At 47.3% G+C, this 15,693-nt stretch overlaps 1 protein-coding gene across 2 annotated transcripts in view; it reads right to left on the bottom strand.

Annotated features, from left to right (window-relative positions):
• Positions 1-15,693, bottom strand: part of DPYSL2 (dihydropyrimidinase like 2) — a 55,652-nt gene that overhangs the window by 15,600 nt on the left and 24,359 nt on the right. For both annotated transcript variants that reach the window (XM_055696157.1, XM_055696158.1), the window contains 4 exons: positions 4,903-5,067; positions 3,733-3,794; positions 2,511-2,591; positions 1,536-1,604 (listed from right to left, as the gene is read on the bottom strand). In XM_055696157.1, the coding sequence (XP_055552132.1) occupies positions 1,536-1,604; positions 2,511-2,591; positions 3,733-3,794; positions 4,903-5,067 (377 nt within the window). The remainder of the gene's footprint in view (positions 1-1,535; positions 1,605-2,510; positions 2,592-3,732; positions 3,795-4,902; positions 5,068-15,693) is intronic.

Genomic DNA, 15,693 nt, shown 5'->3' with positions numbered 1-15,693 from the left:
GCTCAGTGCATGTGTTTGCTCACAACTTTCAGGAAGCACAAAATTCCAGCTCCCAGAGCCAAACACTAATTCTGTGAGGATTCACATACTGCCCAAGTCGACCATTTGTTGGGTTGTTTTTTTTTTCCCCCCCCCTTTCTGCATGAAGCAACTGAATGATTTATATTCCTACTGAAACGTCTCTGGATGCTGCTTGTCTGAACCAAGGGGAGGAAATAGAGAGGGAGCATGAGGGGCACGTGTGGATGATCTCACACACCCAGCCTCCAGCTGCCACATCTGGCAGTCAGCAAAGCCCCACTATCTTGGAGGAACAAAAAGAACTGCTTGTACACAACAGACAGACTTCACGAACCCAGGATGCCGCGGCGAGGTGTCCGGCTTCGAGATACTGAAAGACTGGAAACCAAGAATGCAACGGGAACCAGCCTGAAAAATACAGGTTTAAAGCTCTTTCTCACTCTTGAGATTTATTTTCAAGACCGAAGTGAGAGGGACTGGGGTGCCCGAGGAACCAGTGGGGACGTACGGAGGTTATCTGTGTTGAAGTGCTGGGTAAGATGTGGGAATTAGGTCCCATCTCCAGTACAAACCCTGCCTTCAGCAAGCAACTTAGTCCCTTGCTGGGAAAATGCCCCAGCAGTCAAACGTTCACCAAACAATCAAATATCAAGGTAATGCAAGCTATGCGAGTGCCCAAGAATGTCAGGATTTGCGCATGTATTAACATTCCCTGCCGATTCAGGGGAAATCTTGACAAGGGAGAAGCCCAAGAGATGGGATCTAGGGTAGTCAGTGGCAGAATCCTGCCTACATACACCCAAATTCTGAAGTCCTGACGCAAAACTCGACTGAAAGCGATGGGAAACTACAAGAACTTCAGGGTCTAGCTCTGCAAAGACCAACATCATCAATCACAACACGTATTTCTTCAGGGACTCCGTCTTAGGAGTGTTCCTGTGCAGTGGCTGAACCAAGGAATTGGTGATTCAGGTAGACCTGTCCTCTACCTCTGCTTCAGGTTCAACATTTTCTGCATCTCCTGATGTAGGATTCCAGTCTGGGCTATCAAAGGGCTTGAAGTGAAGATGGGCTAGGTACCAACACCTCTCTGTGTCTTCAGCGTTTACCGTGGGCTCTGTGGTTCAAACACATCTCACCTCACTTTAAATACCTCATGTGTGAGCAGAGCCTTTATAGACTATACCCAATAATTAACAGATGAGCTCTTCCAGAGGGTCAATCCAATTTTCGGCTGAATTACTCCCTGGAGATGTCTCCTTCTCCAGTACAGAAGTACTGAGGGGGCTCCTCAGTTCCTCGTAAGTGCCCGCAGCAGTTAGTCTCTAGAAGGGACTAGTTACTAGTTCGTCCCTAGAAGTATCTTAGCCTCTTCCCTTACCCCACGCAGCAGTAATGTTTACAGCCAGGATGAAATAGTTTCCAGCCGCATTCATCCCACTATGAAGTACTTGCTGGCAACACAGAAATGTTATAACTTGGGGGAATAAATGCAAAGGCAGTGAAGTCCTCACCTCTTCAGGTCTGCTCAACACATGCCCTTCAGGGCCTGTGATCCCCAACTCCAGGATCCTTTGCTGCTCCTAAGGCAGAGAGGAAAAAAAAAAAGAGCAGGAAAAAGATTTAGAGCAACACGCATTTCTTCTTGCGGCAAACACAGCTGTTTGAAAGAGGTGCAAGTGAGATGCCAAGCGTCTGCACTAGCTAATAATCACACGGGGCTTTACTTAAGGGCCTTACAACCCGACTCCTGTCCAACCTCCCTCGCTGAGAATAACCAGAGCTCACAAAACCCTTGCTGATTTGTTCACAGGAGGTCAGGGAAACCTTTTATTTTGATATGCTTCACACTGGGTTCATAGCCCCGCAGCTTTCACTACTCATTTGCGTCTATAAAATAATCTCTAAGATATGGCAAAACGGTATCTCATGGAAAAACCATCCTGCAACTACAGGCAACTGGGCTCAAAGACCCAGGTGGGCTCTGCCCCAGTCACACAACACAGAAACCCTCTGCAACGCCAAGTTTACATGCTTGAGACAATGTATAGAATGAGCCAGAGATCAGATTAAATCCAAATACATTAACGTTTCCTCTTTGTAGCTGTTCAAGGGATGAACAGATCCCAAACATCAGCATCCCAGGTACTGTATGAAGCCATCTCCCTTCCCACTCCCCTGGTCTTTGGTATTGCAGAACATTTTATTGTACACGGCAACAGTCCCACCCAGACAGAGACTTTCACTTATGGGGAAAAAGGCAGAGATGGCCGATATCCACCACGAACCGAAAGCTGCCACAAAAATCTGCTTTATCAGTGGCAACGGAGGCGGTAAGATTTGATGTACAGCTCTGCTAGCATCCTTGATACAGCTACACCGTGCTTTTAAAAGCCTGGGTGATTTGCTGTTTGCAAAGAAGGAATAAAGAGTTCGAATTCCTCCCATCATTTTGAAGTTAATAATCCACAGAATAAATATTAACATACCTCAGCAATGATGTCACCATTCTCAGCATGCACTTGAGCTGTCGCACCAACATCCCGGATTACACTCAGGACCTCGTATATCTGGAAGACAGAAAATATTTTGATATACGCTGAGTGTACGCTCAGGTATGCACTGATTATAAAATGTACACTACTCCAGATTCCTTCAGCATACAGAATTTTGCAGAATGGAAAAGACCAAGAGGAGCATGAGGAAATACAAGATGTGGTTTGCTGGGTAACTACGATCCGTTTTCCTGCCTGTAACAGAATTTCCCAGTCTGCACAGTCGGATACTACTGATACGGCAAAAAGCACTACTCAAAAGCCAGGTCTGGTGTATTTTCCACACTGGAGGAAGAAACAGCAATGGCACAGGCCTGCACCTGGATGGATTTTAAAGAGCTCACACAGCTGTACCTGTTTCATGCCTTCATTTACTGGTGCCTGGCATGAAAAAAAACCCCCTTACACTGATTTTCCCAGGGAACCTGCACCCACCCCTCTCGCTGCCTGGGATACGAGCAGTGTGATTTCCCACTCCAGCAACCAGTCTGAGTTTGGGCTGAGGTCGAGTAACCCACAACTGACACCAGCTTCGTCAACGGTCACTCATTAAAATGCTTACCAGAGTCATTAGAGATAACTGGCATATGCCACTGCCTCCTACACCGTTCCAAATGAGTCCCAGGCATTCCTCTCCTCCCACCACGTTTAGAAATATAAACTGCCCATCTCAACTACTAAATGTACCCAAACTTATCCACCAGAGCAGCACACAGGAGGGGAATTCCTTTTTAAGGTCCCAGGGACTGTAACGTTAAAGCCAGAAACCAACTTCTGGACCAGGATCAGCTTCAGATCAGACAGTTACGCCAGAGATCTCACCATCCCGCCCTGCGCCTAGGCATAAAGCAGCAATTTATACAACGGCCACTGCTGCCACACCAAAGGAGCCAGAATAAAACCTTAGATATCTCAAAATGAGGGCTTTGCCACTGCATTCCCCAGCCAAGCCTTTCAGGGTTTGGTGTTGGCTATTTAAAAAAATAAAGTCTTCAAACCAGGGCTCTGCGTACAGTTGCAAATCTTAGGTACTGTTACACATCTGAAGATGGAAACCAGAAGAAAATGTCAGATCCCAGTGTACTGAATTCAAACCTTTGCAGGTGACTGAAGCACAGCTTGCAGTGACAACCACGTGAACGTTAACTCTTCCTACCTGAGAATCAGTCAGCTGAAAGCGATCTTTGAAAGCCATGTAAACCAAGAAGGAGTTCACACCTGGCAGAAAGACAGCAAAAGAATTAATCTTTGACGTACAAATTGCACGCACAGATAAAACTACGAGACACACCGCACCTCGTAGTGAGAAGACACCCCCCTCAACCAGCCCCCCAGCAAGCAGTAATGATGGGCAGACAAATAAATTACTTTAATCTGTTGTGAAAGGCGTACACACACGTGCGCACGCACAGACACACGCGGTTGCAACAGATCCCAGCGTAAAGCCAGGATCTCCTCAGCCATGTGGCATTTATTAACGGGACTGATGAGAAGAGAGGAGCCTGCGCTCCAGCTGTGGGGACAGCTAAACCCCTAGGCTTCCACTTAAAATTGAAATAAAGAATACTTCTGTGGATTCAGCCCCGCAGGAGGCTGAGTACAAAAATATAAGCAAAAAGCATCACTCACAAAAGCAGACTCACCGCCAGAGCAATGGGAAATCGGTGTCGGTAAGCATGCCCCCCTCCACCGCGTTCACACTGACCGAGACGGGGGGGGCTCCTAAGCTGGCTTTCCCTCTCCTCCCTTCTGAACCAGTAAAAGCTCTTGCCCAGCACGTGTGGGAAAGCACTCATTAGGATGTAAAAGGTTTGTTTAAACTACAAACAGGATGGAAAATTACTCTAGCCTAAGGATGAAACGTCAAGGAAATTAATAAGGGGAAAAACCTATGAGGTCATTTTATTCAGCCCTTCTCCACTTTTAGCAACCAGTGCTGGATTGTTCCTTCTGGGCCCGATTCTTCCCTTGTTTAAAACGGTTTAACGGCTGAGGCTATCACCTACCTGCACTAATGGAAATCGAAGGCTCTCCACTGAACACAGGTGCTCCTCTGCATGGCAGCCGCAAGAGGTTCACGGTGCAGAATCAGCGCTTGCCCACCTAACCCACTGCAGCGACACCAGCGCCTGCCAGCCCCCTTAGCCCCCCACAACAGTGACCGTACAAACCTTCGCAAGAAGCCAGAATGGGCCACGGTAATGTCAGGACCAAAACCAGCTTCGCTGGGAGGTGAGACCGAAATATTTCACAAGAGCCAGGTCCTAAAAAAACAGTGGAGCCAGTCCTAAAAAAATAAGGAGGGGAAAAGCTTCCCTGAACTTACCATGATCTTTAACCAGAGTTTCCATCTCCTCCTGGACACCTTTATGCCACTCGGTGATATCCACATGCAGAGAGTAGTCGCAGCAGGATTTGCTGTCTGCCCATTCTCGCCACTGGTCGAATGCAGTCAGCAAACTGGTCCCTGGCTCAGGAACCACGTGATCAACTGGGAAAGACAAGCAAAGCATCGGTAAGTGCCTGGTGCGGTAACCTCCCTGGATGTCCGAGATGGAGCATGTGCTTTGTAGAGGCCACTGCAAACACAAGCCACCCCCTTCCTCTTAAAATATTTGAGTTTGATTTAACCAGTTCACCTGGTTTCTAAAGCCCCACATCTGAAAACGCAGCCAAAAAGCTGATCACGCAGCAGAGGCTGAAGGAAACAGTTCAATGAGTGCAGCCTGTTCGCCAAAATAGTTTGTGAATGGAGCAAATGACACTCCGAGGGCAGCGAACACGAACCGCTGCAGAGAGCTCTACAAACGCCGCTCCCCTGTTTGCTGACAAATAAACAATGACACAGACAAGATCCCGGCGAGCATCACTCAGCAGCTTTCAGCGCTCAGCACCTCACGTTCAAGCTCTTTGTCTGTGCCTCTGGACACGCTCAAAAAAGGTGTGCAAAGATGTATTAGCTCGGGTACCTACACAGCGGCAACCAAAGACTCCGTGCATGGATCAGAGCTGCTTTGTGCTGTAACATCCCAACCAAGAGCATCTTCCAGAGACAACGTACAAGTGAGGACTGGAAAAAGCTGAACAGCCTGTTGTGGCTGGAGAGACACCTCCAGACAGCAAGATGGTCCAGCCTGCCTCTGGCATCTGCTGAGGTTGATCCCCCGTCCAGCTTAACCACGTTAGGTCTGCCAGCAACCGGGCTCGTAGGCAGCTACAGCATACTGCACCAGTGCTACAGATGCACAACGGCCTCAAAGGATAACCAGAGATTTGGATCTGAAGGTTCAGTGTTCCTCCCAGTAATCCGAACAGCATTCAGATTTTTATTAGAACACATGGGATCTCCAAGATCTTCACTTGACACAGTGAAATAGAAGAAGCCAGCCAGCATCCCAGAAACTGAACTGCTGCCGAGAGGGTAGGAAAAGCCTGAGGGACTTCTGGGGTCAGAAACTGGGCAGACGCCACTGGGGAGGAGGAGAACACCCTGGCTTCATTTTACATCAAATCACACAAAAAAATAACAAGTTGCTTCAATTAATCAGCAGAGGAATACAAGCAGTTTATTTTTAACTTGAGTGGTGAGTATCTGGGCTGCCATCAGCCCAGCAGTCGGCTCTAAATCACAACTGGGGTAAGAGACAAAGTCCTTGAGCCCTACTCGCTCTCGGTGAAGTACAAAGCTTTGCTTCGCCCCCACACAGGCACGTCAGCCCAGATTTACTGGTTTTGCACTGCCTGAAGAACTGGATTTACACCGGGAGCTCTCAACCTGCTGCAAAAGCGGTACAGCTCTCCTGAACAACCCACGAGCATCAGCCACCCAAGTTGGTCAATGACACCTCCAACATCCCAGATGCACGAACACCGTAGGAAGCCGAGAGCATCACCCAAAACAACCATCCTTCCCGCAAAGTTCTGCCCGCCCTCTCCCCCTTTTGCAAAGGGGACTGCATGACCGCTAGCAAAAAATATCTGTGCTTTTCCAAAAGGTTTGTGATTGCCCCTCGAAGCATCGCGCTAGCCTGCAAATCGAAGGATGTGACACACAGTTCTTTCCTGGTACAGCTGCAGCTTTGATCAGCAGTGGCTTTAGGGGTTCACGAGTGGCTGGTGGTCTTCGTCTGCCCAGACAGCAGCGTCCTGCCCATCAGAGACATCTCTGCTATGAGTGAAAGCTCTGAAATTTGCCTAGTGACTGCGCAACAGATCAAGGATGTGCTTTTCACCAGTCTCAGGAAAACCAACCCAAATTTAACCAGAAAATAAACTGTCCTGGTTTTAAAAAAAAAAATAAAAAAATCATCCAATCTCTGTTCCATGATCTCCTCCTCCCCAGTGGTCAGAAACCTTCCACTAACTTCCAGACTGAATTGTTTCTTGGCCACTACGTAGCCCCCTGTCACTCTGCCAAAGTTAATCTTTACGGACAACAAGGAGCAAAGTAACATTCTCTCTGCGTTACCCATGGAGGACAGAGAAAAATGGCCGGTGCCTTAACGCCAGAGCTGTCTTCCTCAGCCCACTGACTCATTAAAAAGCCAAAAAAAGCCCATTTAATCTCCAACACGTCACAGCAATAGGTCCATCTCTACTGAAGACGGAAGGTGCCCCAAGAGCTGTACCAACCCCAAGATGATACGTGGCTTACAGACAACAGGAAACTCTGCCTGGAGGCACCAAGGGGTTAACACAGTGGAGTCTTCACAGCCCAGCACGGAGCCCCTAGGAATGACTCTGGTGTCTAGGATCAGAGCTTTATCACCATCTTATTTCATGCACTGCCCAAGTATGACTAATGGGAGTTTGCAGAGGGAGTGGGAGAGCGGGTAAGGGAGCTCTGTCAGATCTCGGACAAAGTCAGACCACAGCTGGTTGCAATAAGGATAAGGGATGGAGGCAGTGGTGCATATGTGCATGAAAGTCAGCTCTGGGGATTCAGAATCTCTCATATGGAAGCTGCACTGCCAACGCATCTCGCAGCAGCTCCCCTGAGCTCACCAACAGCCAAACCACCCATCATCCCCACCAAAACAGAGCACAGTTTGTTTCCCTAGCAGCCTTCTACCAGGCAACTATAACCACTCTGTTATATTCACGTGCAAGACGGGAGCCTGAATGCACAAGGTAAGTCACCAGCCTTCAAAAGCCTGTGATTTAACTAGTCCAAAGAGACTCAGGGAAGGAGCAGTGGGATAGAACATACCATGGGACAATGACAATGACAGGGACGCTGCCGGACAGGGGGCTGGAGGCTACACCTGGTGCACAGCACCCTGCAGCAGGAAGGCAGCGTGTTGCCACAGGCGAGCAGAAGATGCTGCACATGAGACACGAGCAAGGTGGATGTAACCCTCGGTGCTAGTCCAGAGGTAATTCAGACACAAATGCAAACGTCCCCCCAACTTCACCATCCCTTGTTACAACGGAAGGGGTCAGCAACATTGCAAGATCATCCCTACATGCTAGGGCTGGGCTTTCTGGGAGCCCAAATACGTAAGAACGAGCCTAGATCCTTCAAAGGAGAAGCGTCAAGCCTGATTCCTTGCCTGCTGTTACAGGAGTTGAGCGTTACAACTACTTCTTCCCCTTAGTATGGGGAGGAGTCGCCCACGTGCAGCTCCAAGGAAGCTCTCCTTCAAGTCCTCAGCACAGCCCAAGAGTGCAGCCTAAAACAAAGTTTTTCTTTTTCTTTAGGGTCCCTGTGCTTCAGAGCAGTGCAAAGGAGCTGATGAAAGCTCCGTCCGCTGCATTCCCACAACCCCAGGTTCCCAAGATGACCCTTGGGTACGATCCGCCACAGGACCACGGACACAAGGTCTTCTGACGCACCGGAGCATGCAGCAAACCCCACCACGGAGATTTCCCCGGAGGTTTCCCATGAGAAAAGCAGTGTGATGTCCTGACCTCACTGAACCCCTTCTCTCGGGGGAACCTAACAGCTTACTGCCCCATCTTTCATTCCTTCCTCTCGGAAACCAGGAACGTTTTGTTCCTGCAGCCACTGGAATGGCCTCACGCCTGCAGGACACGCTCAAGACAAACTGTTGCAGCGCGGACTGTTGTCACCCCTTTATTCTCTAGACCACTACAGCCTTGATCTCTCCCGTCCGTCAAAGCCCAGATGTTTTCTTCCTGTTGTTATTGCTGCAGAAACGATGTCGGCTGCTGAGGTCTGAAAAGGAAGTTGCCAGCTCAACTGAAGCTCAAAGCTTGCTCCAAAAACAGAAACAAAATGAAGAGGGGGGGAAAAAAAAGAAAGAAAAAAAAAGAGAGAAAAGGAAAAGATCGTTTCAATATCACTTCATCAGTCTGAAACCTTCAAAGGAGGAACTAAATAGCTTGCGGTCCTCGTAGCAGCTCCCTGAATCAGAGTGAATTTCAAGCCTAACTCTACCATTTCTCTTTATTTAACATACACTCTCAGCAAGTTACATGGCGAAGCCAAGGTTAGGATTACAGTGGTTTCTCAGCTACGAACAGAAAAACATTCTGTAGATTTATCCTTTAACCTTCTGAGATGCAGAATCCAAAATACAACAGCCTGTGGCTTAGAAGCAAGCCAGCCTGTTTACATCAGCAAAGTAACTGCTTTTAAAAAAGGATAATAATAAAATAAAACTAAATTAAAAAAGGATTTTGTATTTTACGGATCATCTGATTTTTCCCCTTGGTAAACTACTGACAAGATTCCAAAATCGCTGGATAGTCTGTTTATCTTTTTCCCAGACAAACCGAGCACTCGCCTCCCTTTGGAAGGCGGTGGGACGTGAGCACCTGCGTACCCACGTGCCACGGCTCCTCCAGCCACAATCACTAAGACTCTTAATTACCTCGCCGATGCGCCTGGCTTTGCTCTCCCGTCATTACGTCCAGGTCCACACTGTGCTGACAAGGCGCATCTGCTCTTACTTCCCAGTATTTCAGCTCCCACCCACCCATCACCCAGCGCTGTTTTCCTGCCCGTCTCGCTCATGATCCTTCGGCTCCTCCTTGGACAGATTAATCGGCTCAAGATTAAAGGCAGACAATAAGCTGAAGTGAGACAACACCACCCAACCACTGTTAGCTTATCTGTGTGGCTTTAATATACCAGGGCTGGCACCCAGCCAAGCTGAAACGTTCTGCATCCCACGAGCCGGAAGGGTTGGATGCTGCAGGGGAGAGGGAACAGCCACCGGGGCATCGGGTAGGTAATTGAAAGGGGAAAATAATCGGTGTGAAAATAATCGGGTGCTAAACGAAAGGGGAAGGCGAAAACTTACAAGAGGATTTGATTTAAAGGGAACTTTCCAAGCACGGGGAAAACAAAGTGGTACTGTTTTAACATCAGCATGGAAAAAAAAAAAAAAAAATCCTAAGTCGGGTAGGAGAAGTGACAGCATCAGTTTGTAAAGATGAACTGAAGATGAAACTAGCGTTTCAACGCACCGCTGGTCAGTGCGCACATGAAAGGCTGGATTTAACCGTACCGTTGCTCTTCGTGCAGCTGCTGTGTCGTCTCCCTTTCTCTAACACCACGCCAACCCGCCAGCTGCGCAGCATGCTTGCAATGGTGCCGATCTCAGCTCCGAACAGGGGCTTTCTAAAACGCTGCAGCGCAGCCTGGCTTCCTTTGCCAAGCCTGGATACGCGGTGGCTTTCTGGTCCTTCAGAGCTTTCCCGAAGCAGGGGGATGGGTATCTGCAGCTCTGACCAAGGACCCAGCTGGAGAACGGAGGTAGCTCTTCTGTGTGGGCATGGGGGATCACACACAGAAGACCGGGGAATTTAACCAACAGCCTGCAGGATGCTTTGAGATTGAGCCATCAAAAAGCCCGTATCATCTTTCTCTGGCACTTTAAGGCTCTCAAAAAAATGCAGTTTAAGAGCCATGCCTTTATATTTTTGACCCCTCGCTAAGCTCAAGAGAAATACTGCTTCGGTGGGACAGCTGAATGGAGGTATTAGCCTTGCCCTGAAAACAAAACTTTATTTTTTGGATGGACATCCTCATGGGTGGGGATTAATGGGTTTTATAGCTTCCTGGTATTGTGGTGTGTCGATTTTTTTTTTTTTCTTTTTTGCATCCTGCCTCATCTGAGCAGGCCTTTGGCTTGCTCACAACCCCTTCCTGGAGTTTCTATTAATAGCTCTTGGTTCCAGCTTTCCCCTGTAAAAGGGGTTTTTTTCAGCTCATTTAATTATATGTCATCTAAAGCACGCATGAAAACTTCTCAGTCTCCAGCTAATGAACATCGCTCCCAGCAAAGAGCAGAACTATTTGATACGGACAATATAAACGTGAATTAGGGTCAGATGTTACAAAAATAGTGTATGTAATAAAACCATGTATGCAGGCTTCCAGTTGCTATTATAAACTGCAGTTTTACACATTATTTCCTGCTCCTACTAGCATTAAATGTGCCTATTGTTTAAAAGGAGTTTATAAGGTGAAAATCCTTAACGTTGAAGCTTGACTGTTAGCAGGCAGATCTCCCCGACCCAAAACTTTATATAGCAGCTTGATCACTATAAACACATCTGCCTGTTTAATACTACTTAATCTCCACAGCAACTGCATGTGATGAAATCTGGTGAATTTATTGAGTTGTACGTTCTGTCACAAGCCATTTTATTGAGAGGTTTTAATTAAATTCAGCCCTGCTAATTGCACAGCTCCCTACTTAGAAGTCTGGAGTTGTTGTTAGTTTATGGCTGCAGCAGTATTCTCCTGGCACTGGTGTAAACTGGGAGTAACGCTATGAAAGTCCGTGGAATCAAATCAATATACGTGAACGGCAGGTCAGGCCCTTAACTAACCCAAGAGGCTTCAGAGAAGATGATCCCACAATCACAGACCTTATTTCATCCAGAGAGTCCAAACTCTCAGCTAGCAAAATACCACAGTCCCTTCTGCTACCCGTGAAGATACCACGACCCTCCTCCGTGTCAAGAAATTGAGCTGCCTGGCCCAGTAATGAAGCTCTTCAGAAGTCAAGCCTCCCAGCAACAAGACTTCTGCTCAAAGTATTGAACGACAGCTACCGGCTCCACATCAATTTAGGCTAGAAAAGAGACCTCAGCATTTCTTCTGAGCTCAAAAATCCCAAATCACGTAACCTGAAAGAGCTTCACAGCTCCTACGTTCTGATTTCACACCCCGTTCCTCCTCTAAGCCACACTCCAGGTCATGGTTTTGATCTAGGGCGAGAAAGGATAGCGACAAGATCGCTTTAAAGGTCACCACTTCGACCTGACGTACCTAAGCTGATAGACCTGAAGGTGAGGAGAAGTCAAACCAAAGGATTTTCTCAACAATCTGGATCCAGCTATCAGATTTTAGTTTTGCGTATTTGTGGGGATTTATTCCCGGATTATTTTATTGCTGTTTCTTCCTTCCCCCCTAAGAAAATACTGAAATAAAGAGACTCATGTGAAGAGTAACTCTGCACAGAACCGCACTTATCACGCTAACACAACTGCACAAGGACCGTTTGCTCACACGCGCCTGCCAAACTACCCGAAGAAAAGCCAGGCTAAACGACATCGTGGGTTGTTTTCTGTCAGTTTAGATCCAGTTTATTAGACTCAGTGCAGAGAAATCAGAAGCTGGACCAGGCTCAGAAGAATTAAGACATATCCGTGCTCCACCGATTACATTTTCAGACTGCAATGTTCTGTTATTCCCTTACTGATGTCATACAGATATTTCACTTGTCTTTTTTGCGGACTGGATCCAAAATGAGATTAATAATTTAATGCCAGCTGGACACAAATGTAAAGAATAGGGGTCTGTATGTCCCGACAATAATTAATAACCCTCTTCCACAGCTGGAATGACTACATATTAAAATCAGATCAAAAAAGGCTCCATTTCTTTACAGCACAGGTTTATCGCACATCCAAGCTATGCTTGTATCTCAGGAGGTCACCACGATAGCGGAGGAGGGAGCCAAGTTCAAAAGAGATATTTAAGTGGTTCCAAGATTTATTCTTTCTTTAAGGCACACTCCACACTTGAAGCCCATGAAAAAAAAGCACACGGGACATCAAAGACTCCCGTATAAGTGGGTCTGTAAACCTTGAGGGATTGAGAAAACCTCTGTTTGCAGCCTTGGATTTCAAGTCAAGGCAAAACACAACCGTAACAACACATCCAAGGGGCAAGTGTTTGATCAGAAGCAAGAGGACAAAAGATCAAGTGCCGTAAGCCGGTTCTGTCCCTCTCAGGTCAGTGGAGATAGACCCTGCCCGCCAGGCTTTTTCCACTAGCCAGGATGCTGGAACAATTCTGGATTTGCATCACTGTTGCCAAGACCAGATTTTGGCTTCTCAGCTTCATTTCACTGCCCGTGGTTGTCTCAGGCGGGCGTTGGAGATGAAGAGGAACACAACTGCGGGACCCGAGTTACGACAGTGGAAATTCGTGATGGTTCTGAGGGGGCTTTATGTTTTCAGGATTAGAAAGTTCAGGTTTTTCCCCGACAAAATAAACCAAATGCAAAGAGTTATGATTCTACAGAATCACTTTTTAAATTTTTTTTTTTATTATTTTTAAACAGCTTCTGAGGCAAAAGGCAGGGGGCAGCTGCTTAGTGAACCTGTCCTTTCCCTCTGTGTATCTGCCATAGGAACATCTTCCCTTGCTGGACCAGAACCAGACACTTCCTCTTCTCGTGACATCATGTTTTGAGGAAGAGGTTTTCATCCACCATCATCACACCATTTCCACCTCTGGTAAGACACTAAGAGTCCCCATCCCGTTCTCAGTTAAACCACTCGTGACTGTCGAACAGAACTATGGACAAGGAAGCAAGGTCCGAATCAGACCCAGATAAATGTCCATGTGTCCGTAGAGAGAACTGTGGTGGGATCCGATGTGGAGGTGCAGCAGAATCTATTTCCCAACAAACCTGCGGGGCAGAGGTCAAGCAGCACATTCACCCTGCACATGTCCATTTTCTAAACACACGTGGCCACGTGCTAGTTTTCTGTCAGCTTTGTAAGGCTAATATTGCCTGCAAATTAGCTATTGTGATTGCTGTAACAATTAACCTGTAGGAAGTCCTAACTAGATCATCCTTAGTTTAAATAGAGAACTCTGTGACACAGTCCCCAGCTGCCGAATTTCCTTCCTCCAGGTCTGAAATAGCCCTGCCTGCCCTCTCCAGCAGCCTGGTACCTTCCCAGACCCATGAAGAACCCCAAGTTTGGGGGTGCAAAGCACCACGTCTGAGGTAGAACAGGATGCGCTCCTGGGTACCACCCCGCCTGGCCACTTCGTTGCCACTAAACCTGTGGCTCTTCCAATCCAGGGCCCCTGCAGCAAACTGCTTAGGAAAAGTTGTACCTAGAAGATGCTGCCTTTTATTTTACCCACGCACTAAGCTTTTTACAGGCAACTCTTACGTTCTGGACCTCAACTTTTATTTCCCACCTCAAACACAAAAGCCAAACTGGTCAACAGCCCGGATCCACGCTGCGGGACAGCTCGGCGTGACTCATTTCCACACAGTTCCCATTTTCCCTTTCTATAGCACATTTGCTTGCAAAAGCGCCAACTGCTTCGCAAAGCAAAAGCAAACTCTGATCTCGGTACCGTGGCCTAATTCTGCTCCACATAAGAACATCCCGCACATCTGTCTTTTTCTCCAGCTACCGCTGTGCTACAAAGACTTGACAACCCTTTTTCAATTCACACTGAATAGAGTCTCTGCACATCAGTCTGAAAAGCACTCTGTGCCCCACCAGCAGCTGAACTCTTCTCTTTGAACACCGATACAAATCCTGAGAAATCTTAACCTGGAATAAAGGAAAGTCTGTTGGGAAGTACCATCAACTGACAGGCGTTTCTGGAATGAGATGTTTGAAGCAATACCGGACTGCACTCTCTCTTGCTGTGCTACATTTTGGGAACCTTCCCCCTTCTCCTTTGCACAAAAAGCAAATCTGCGCAATAAATAATACAGGATCATTCCCAAGAAACTCCTTTACCAGCTCACATTGCCTGCAGGCTATGCCAGGGAATTTCATTCATATGTAAAACGCCGCAGAGTCTCTCCTAGATTCCAAAAATATACACACTGCACATATGTAACTGCTTTCAGGAACAAAGCAATCTGGTGAAAATATTCCCTAGCAGCAGTCAGAAAGGGGAATTTCCAAAAGCACGGCCCTTTCTGATGGGCTTTGAAAACTCACCGAGAGATTTCCCATTAACATTTGCACGTTGAAGCCTAACGGTTCGAACCCTCCTATCACTTAAAACCGGCCTTCCGGGAAGCCAAAAGCACTTTAAGCACACAGGGCTCGCCTCGTCTCTCCCTCCCACCGAGTTTTTTTCCTTTTATTCATGTCCTTACAGCAAGCAGTGCCTGCATCCTGAGCTGCAGGGACTGCGTGTCTGCGCCTGCACGGACCCCAGCGGCGAGGGACAAGGACTCTCTCATCGCTAGGTGGTACCCAGTCTTTCACACGTCAGGCACTCAGGCAGCTCTACTAAAAATCATCACTATGTCCTTATGAGGCTCCAGGTGGACTTAACTAATTTGAATTAAAGCTTACAACTCCTCAGAAAGAAAGCCACCCGCCATTAAGGACAGCTAGTAAGTAGCATGGAGAAATTAAACGATGTCCCCATTGTCACAGAAGTAGTCCTAACACTAACTGCAGTGTATCAAGGGAAGAAAAGAGTCTTCCCAGAAGCTGTAACTCTTCAGTGGCCATCGCTGCATTCCTCTTAAACACACATGGCTTCCATGGGAGTTCGGGTTATGCAAAGATGCAGGCACAGCCCCAAGTTGGTAACAACTGGCAATTTATAAGTGTGATTGAAGTATGCTAGACAGGAGGAGCTAATTTGTATTCCTTAAACATTTCTCCCTCTCACCAGAAAGATTTAAAAAAAAAAAAAAATCCAGTTTCTGCGAAACAATGGGATCTATGAACTGAAGGCACAGCAGCTGAAGGAAAGATGGAAAAAGACTCCACTGACCCAAGACATCAAATTCCACTCCACAGACAGCCCTCGCCCGAATCCATCCCAAGTGAGAAATACTGCATCTCATCTCAGCCATCACTTCTTTCAAGCATCACTTGCTTCCTTTCCCCGACACACAAAGCTAATTCCCAG

This window comes from Falco cherrug, chromosome 18 (genome assembly GCF_023634085.1).
Source record: "Falco cherrug isolate bFalChe1 chromosome 18, bFalChe1.pri, whole genome shotgun sequence".
NCBI lineage: Eukaryota > Metazoa > Chordata > Aves > Falconiformes > Falconidae > Falco > Falco cherrug.
Note: the sequence above shows the minus strand (reverse complement) of the source record. Positions and strands in the feature narration are given on the sequence as shown.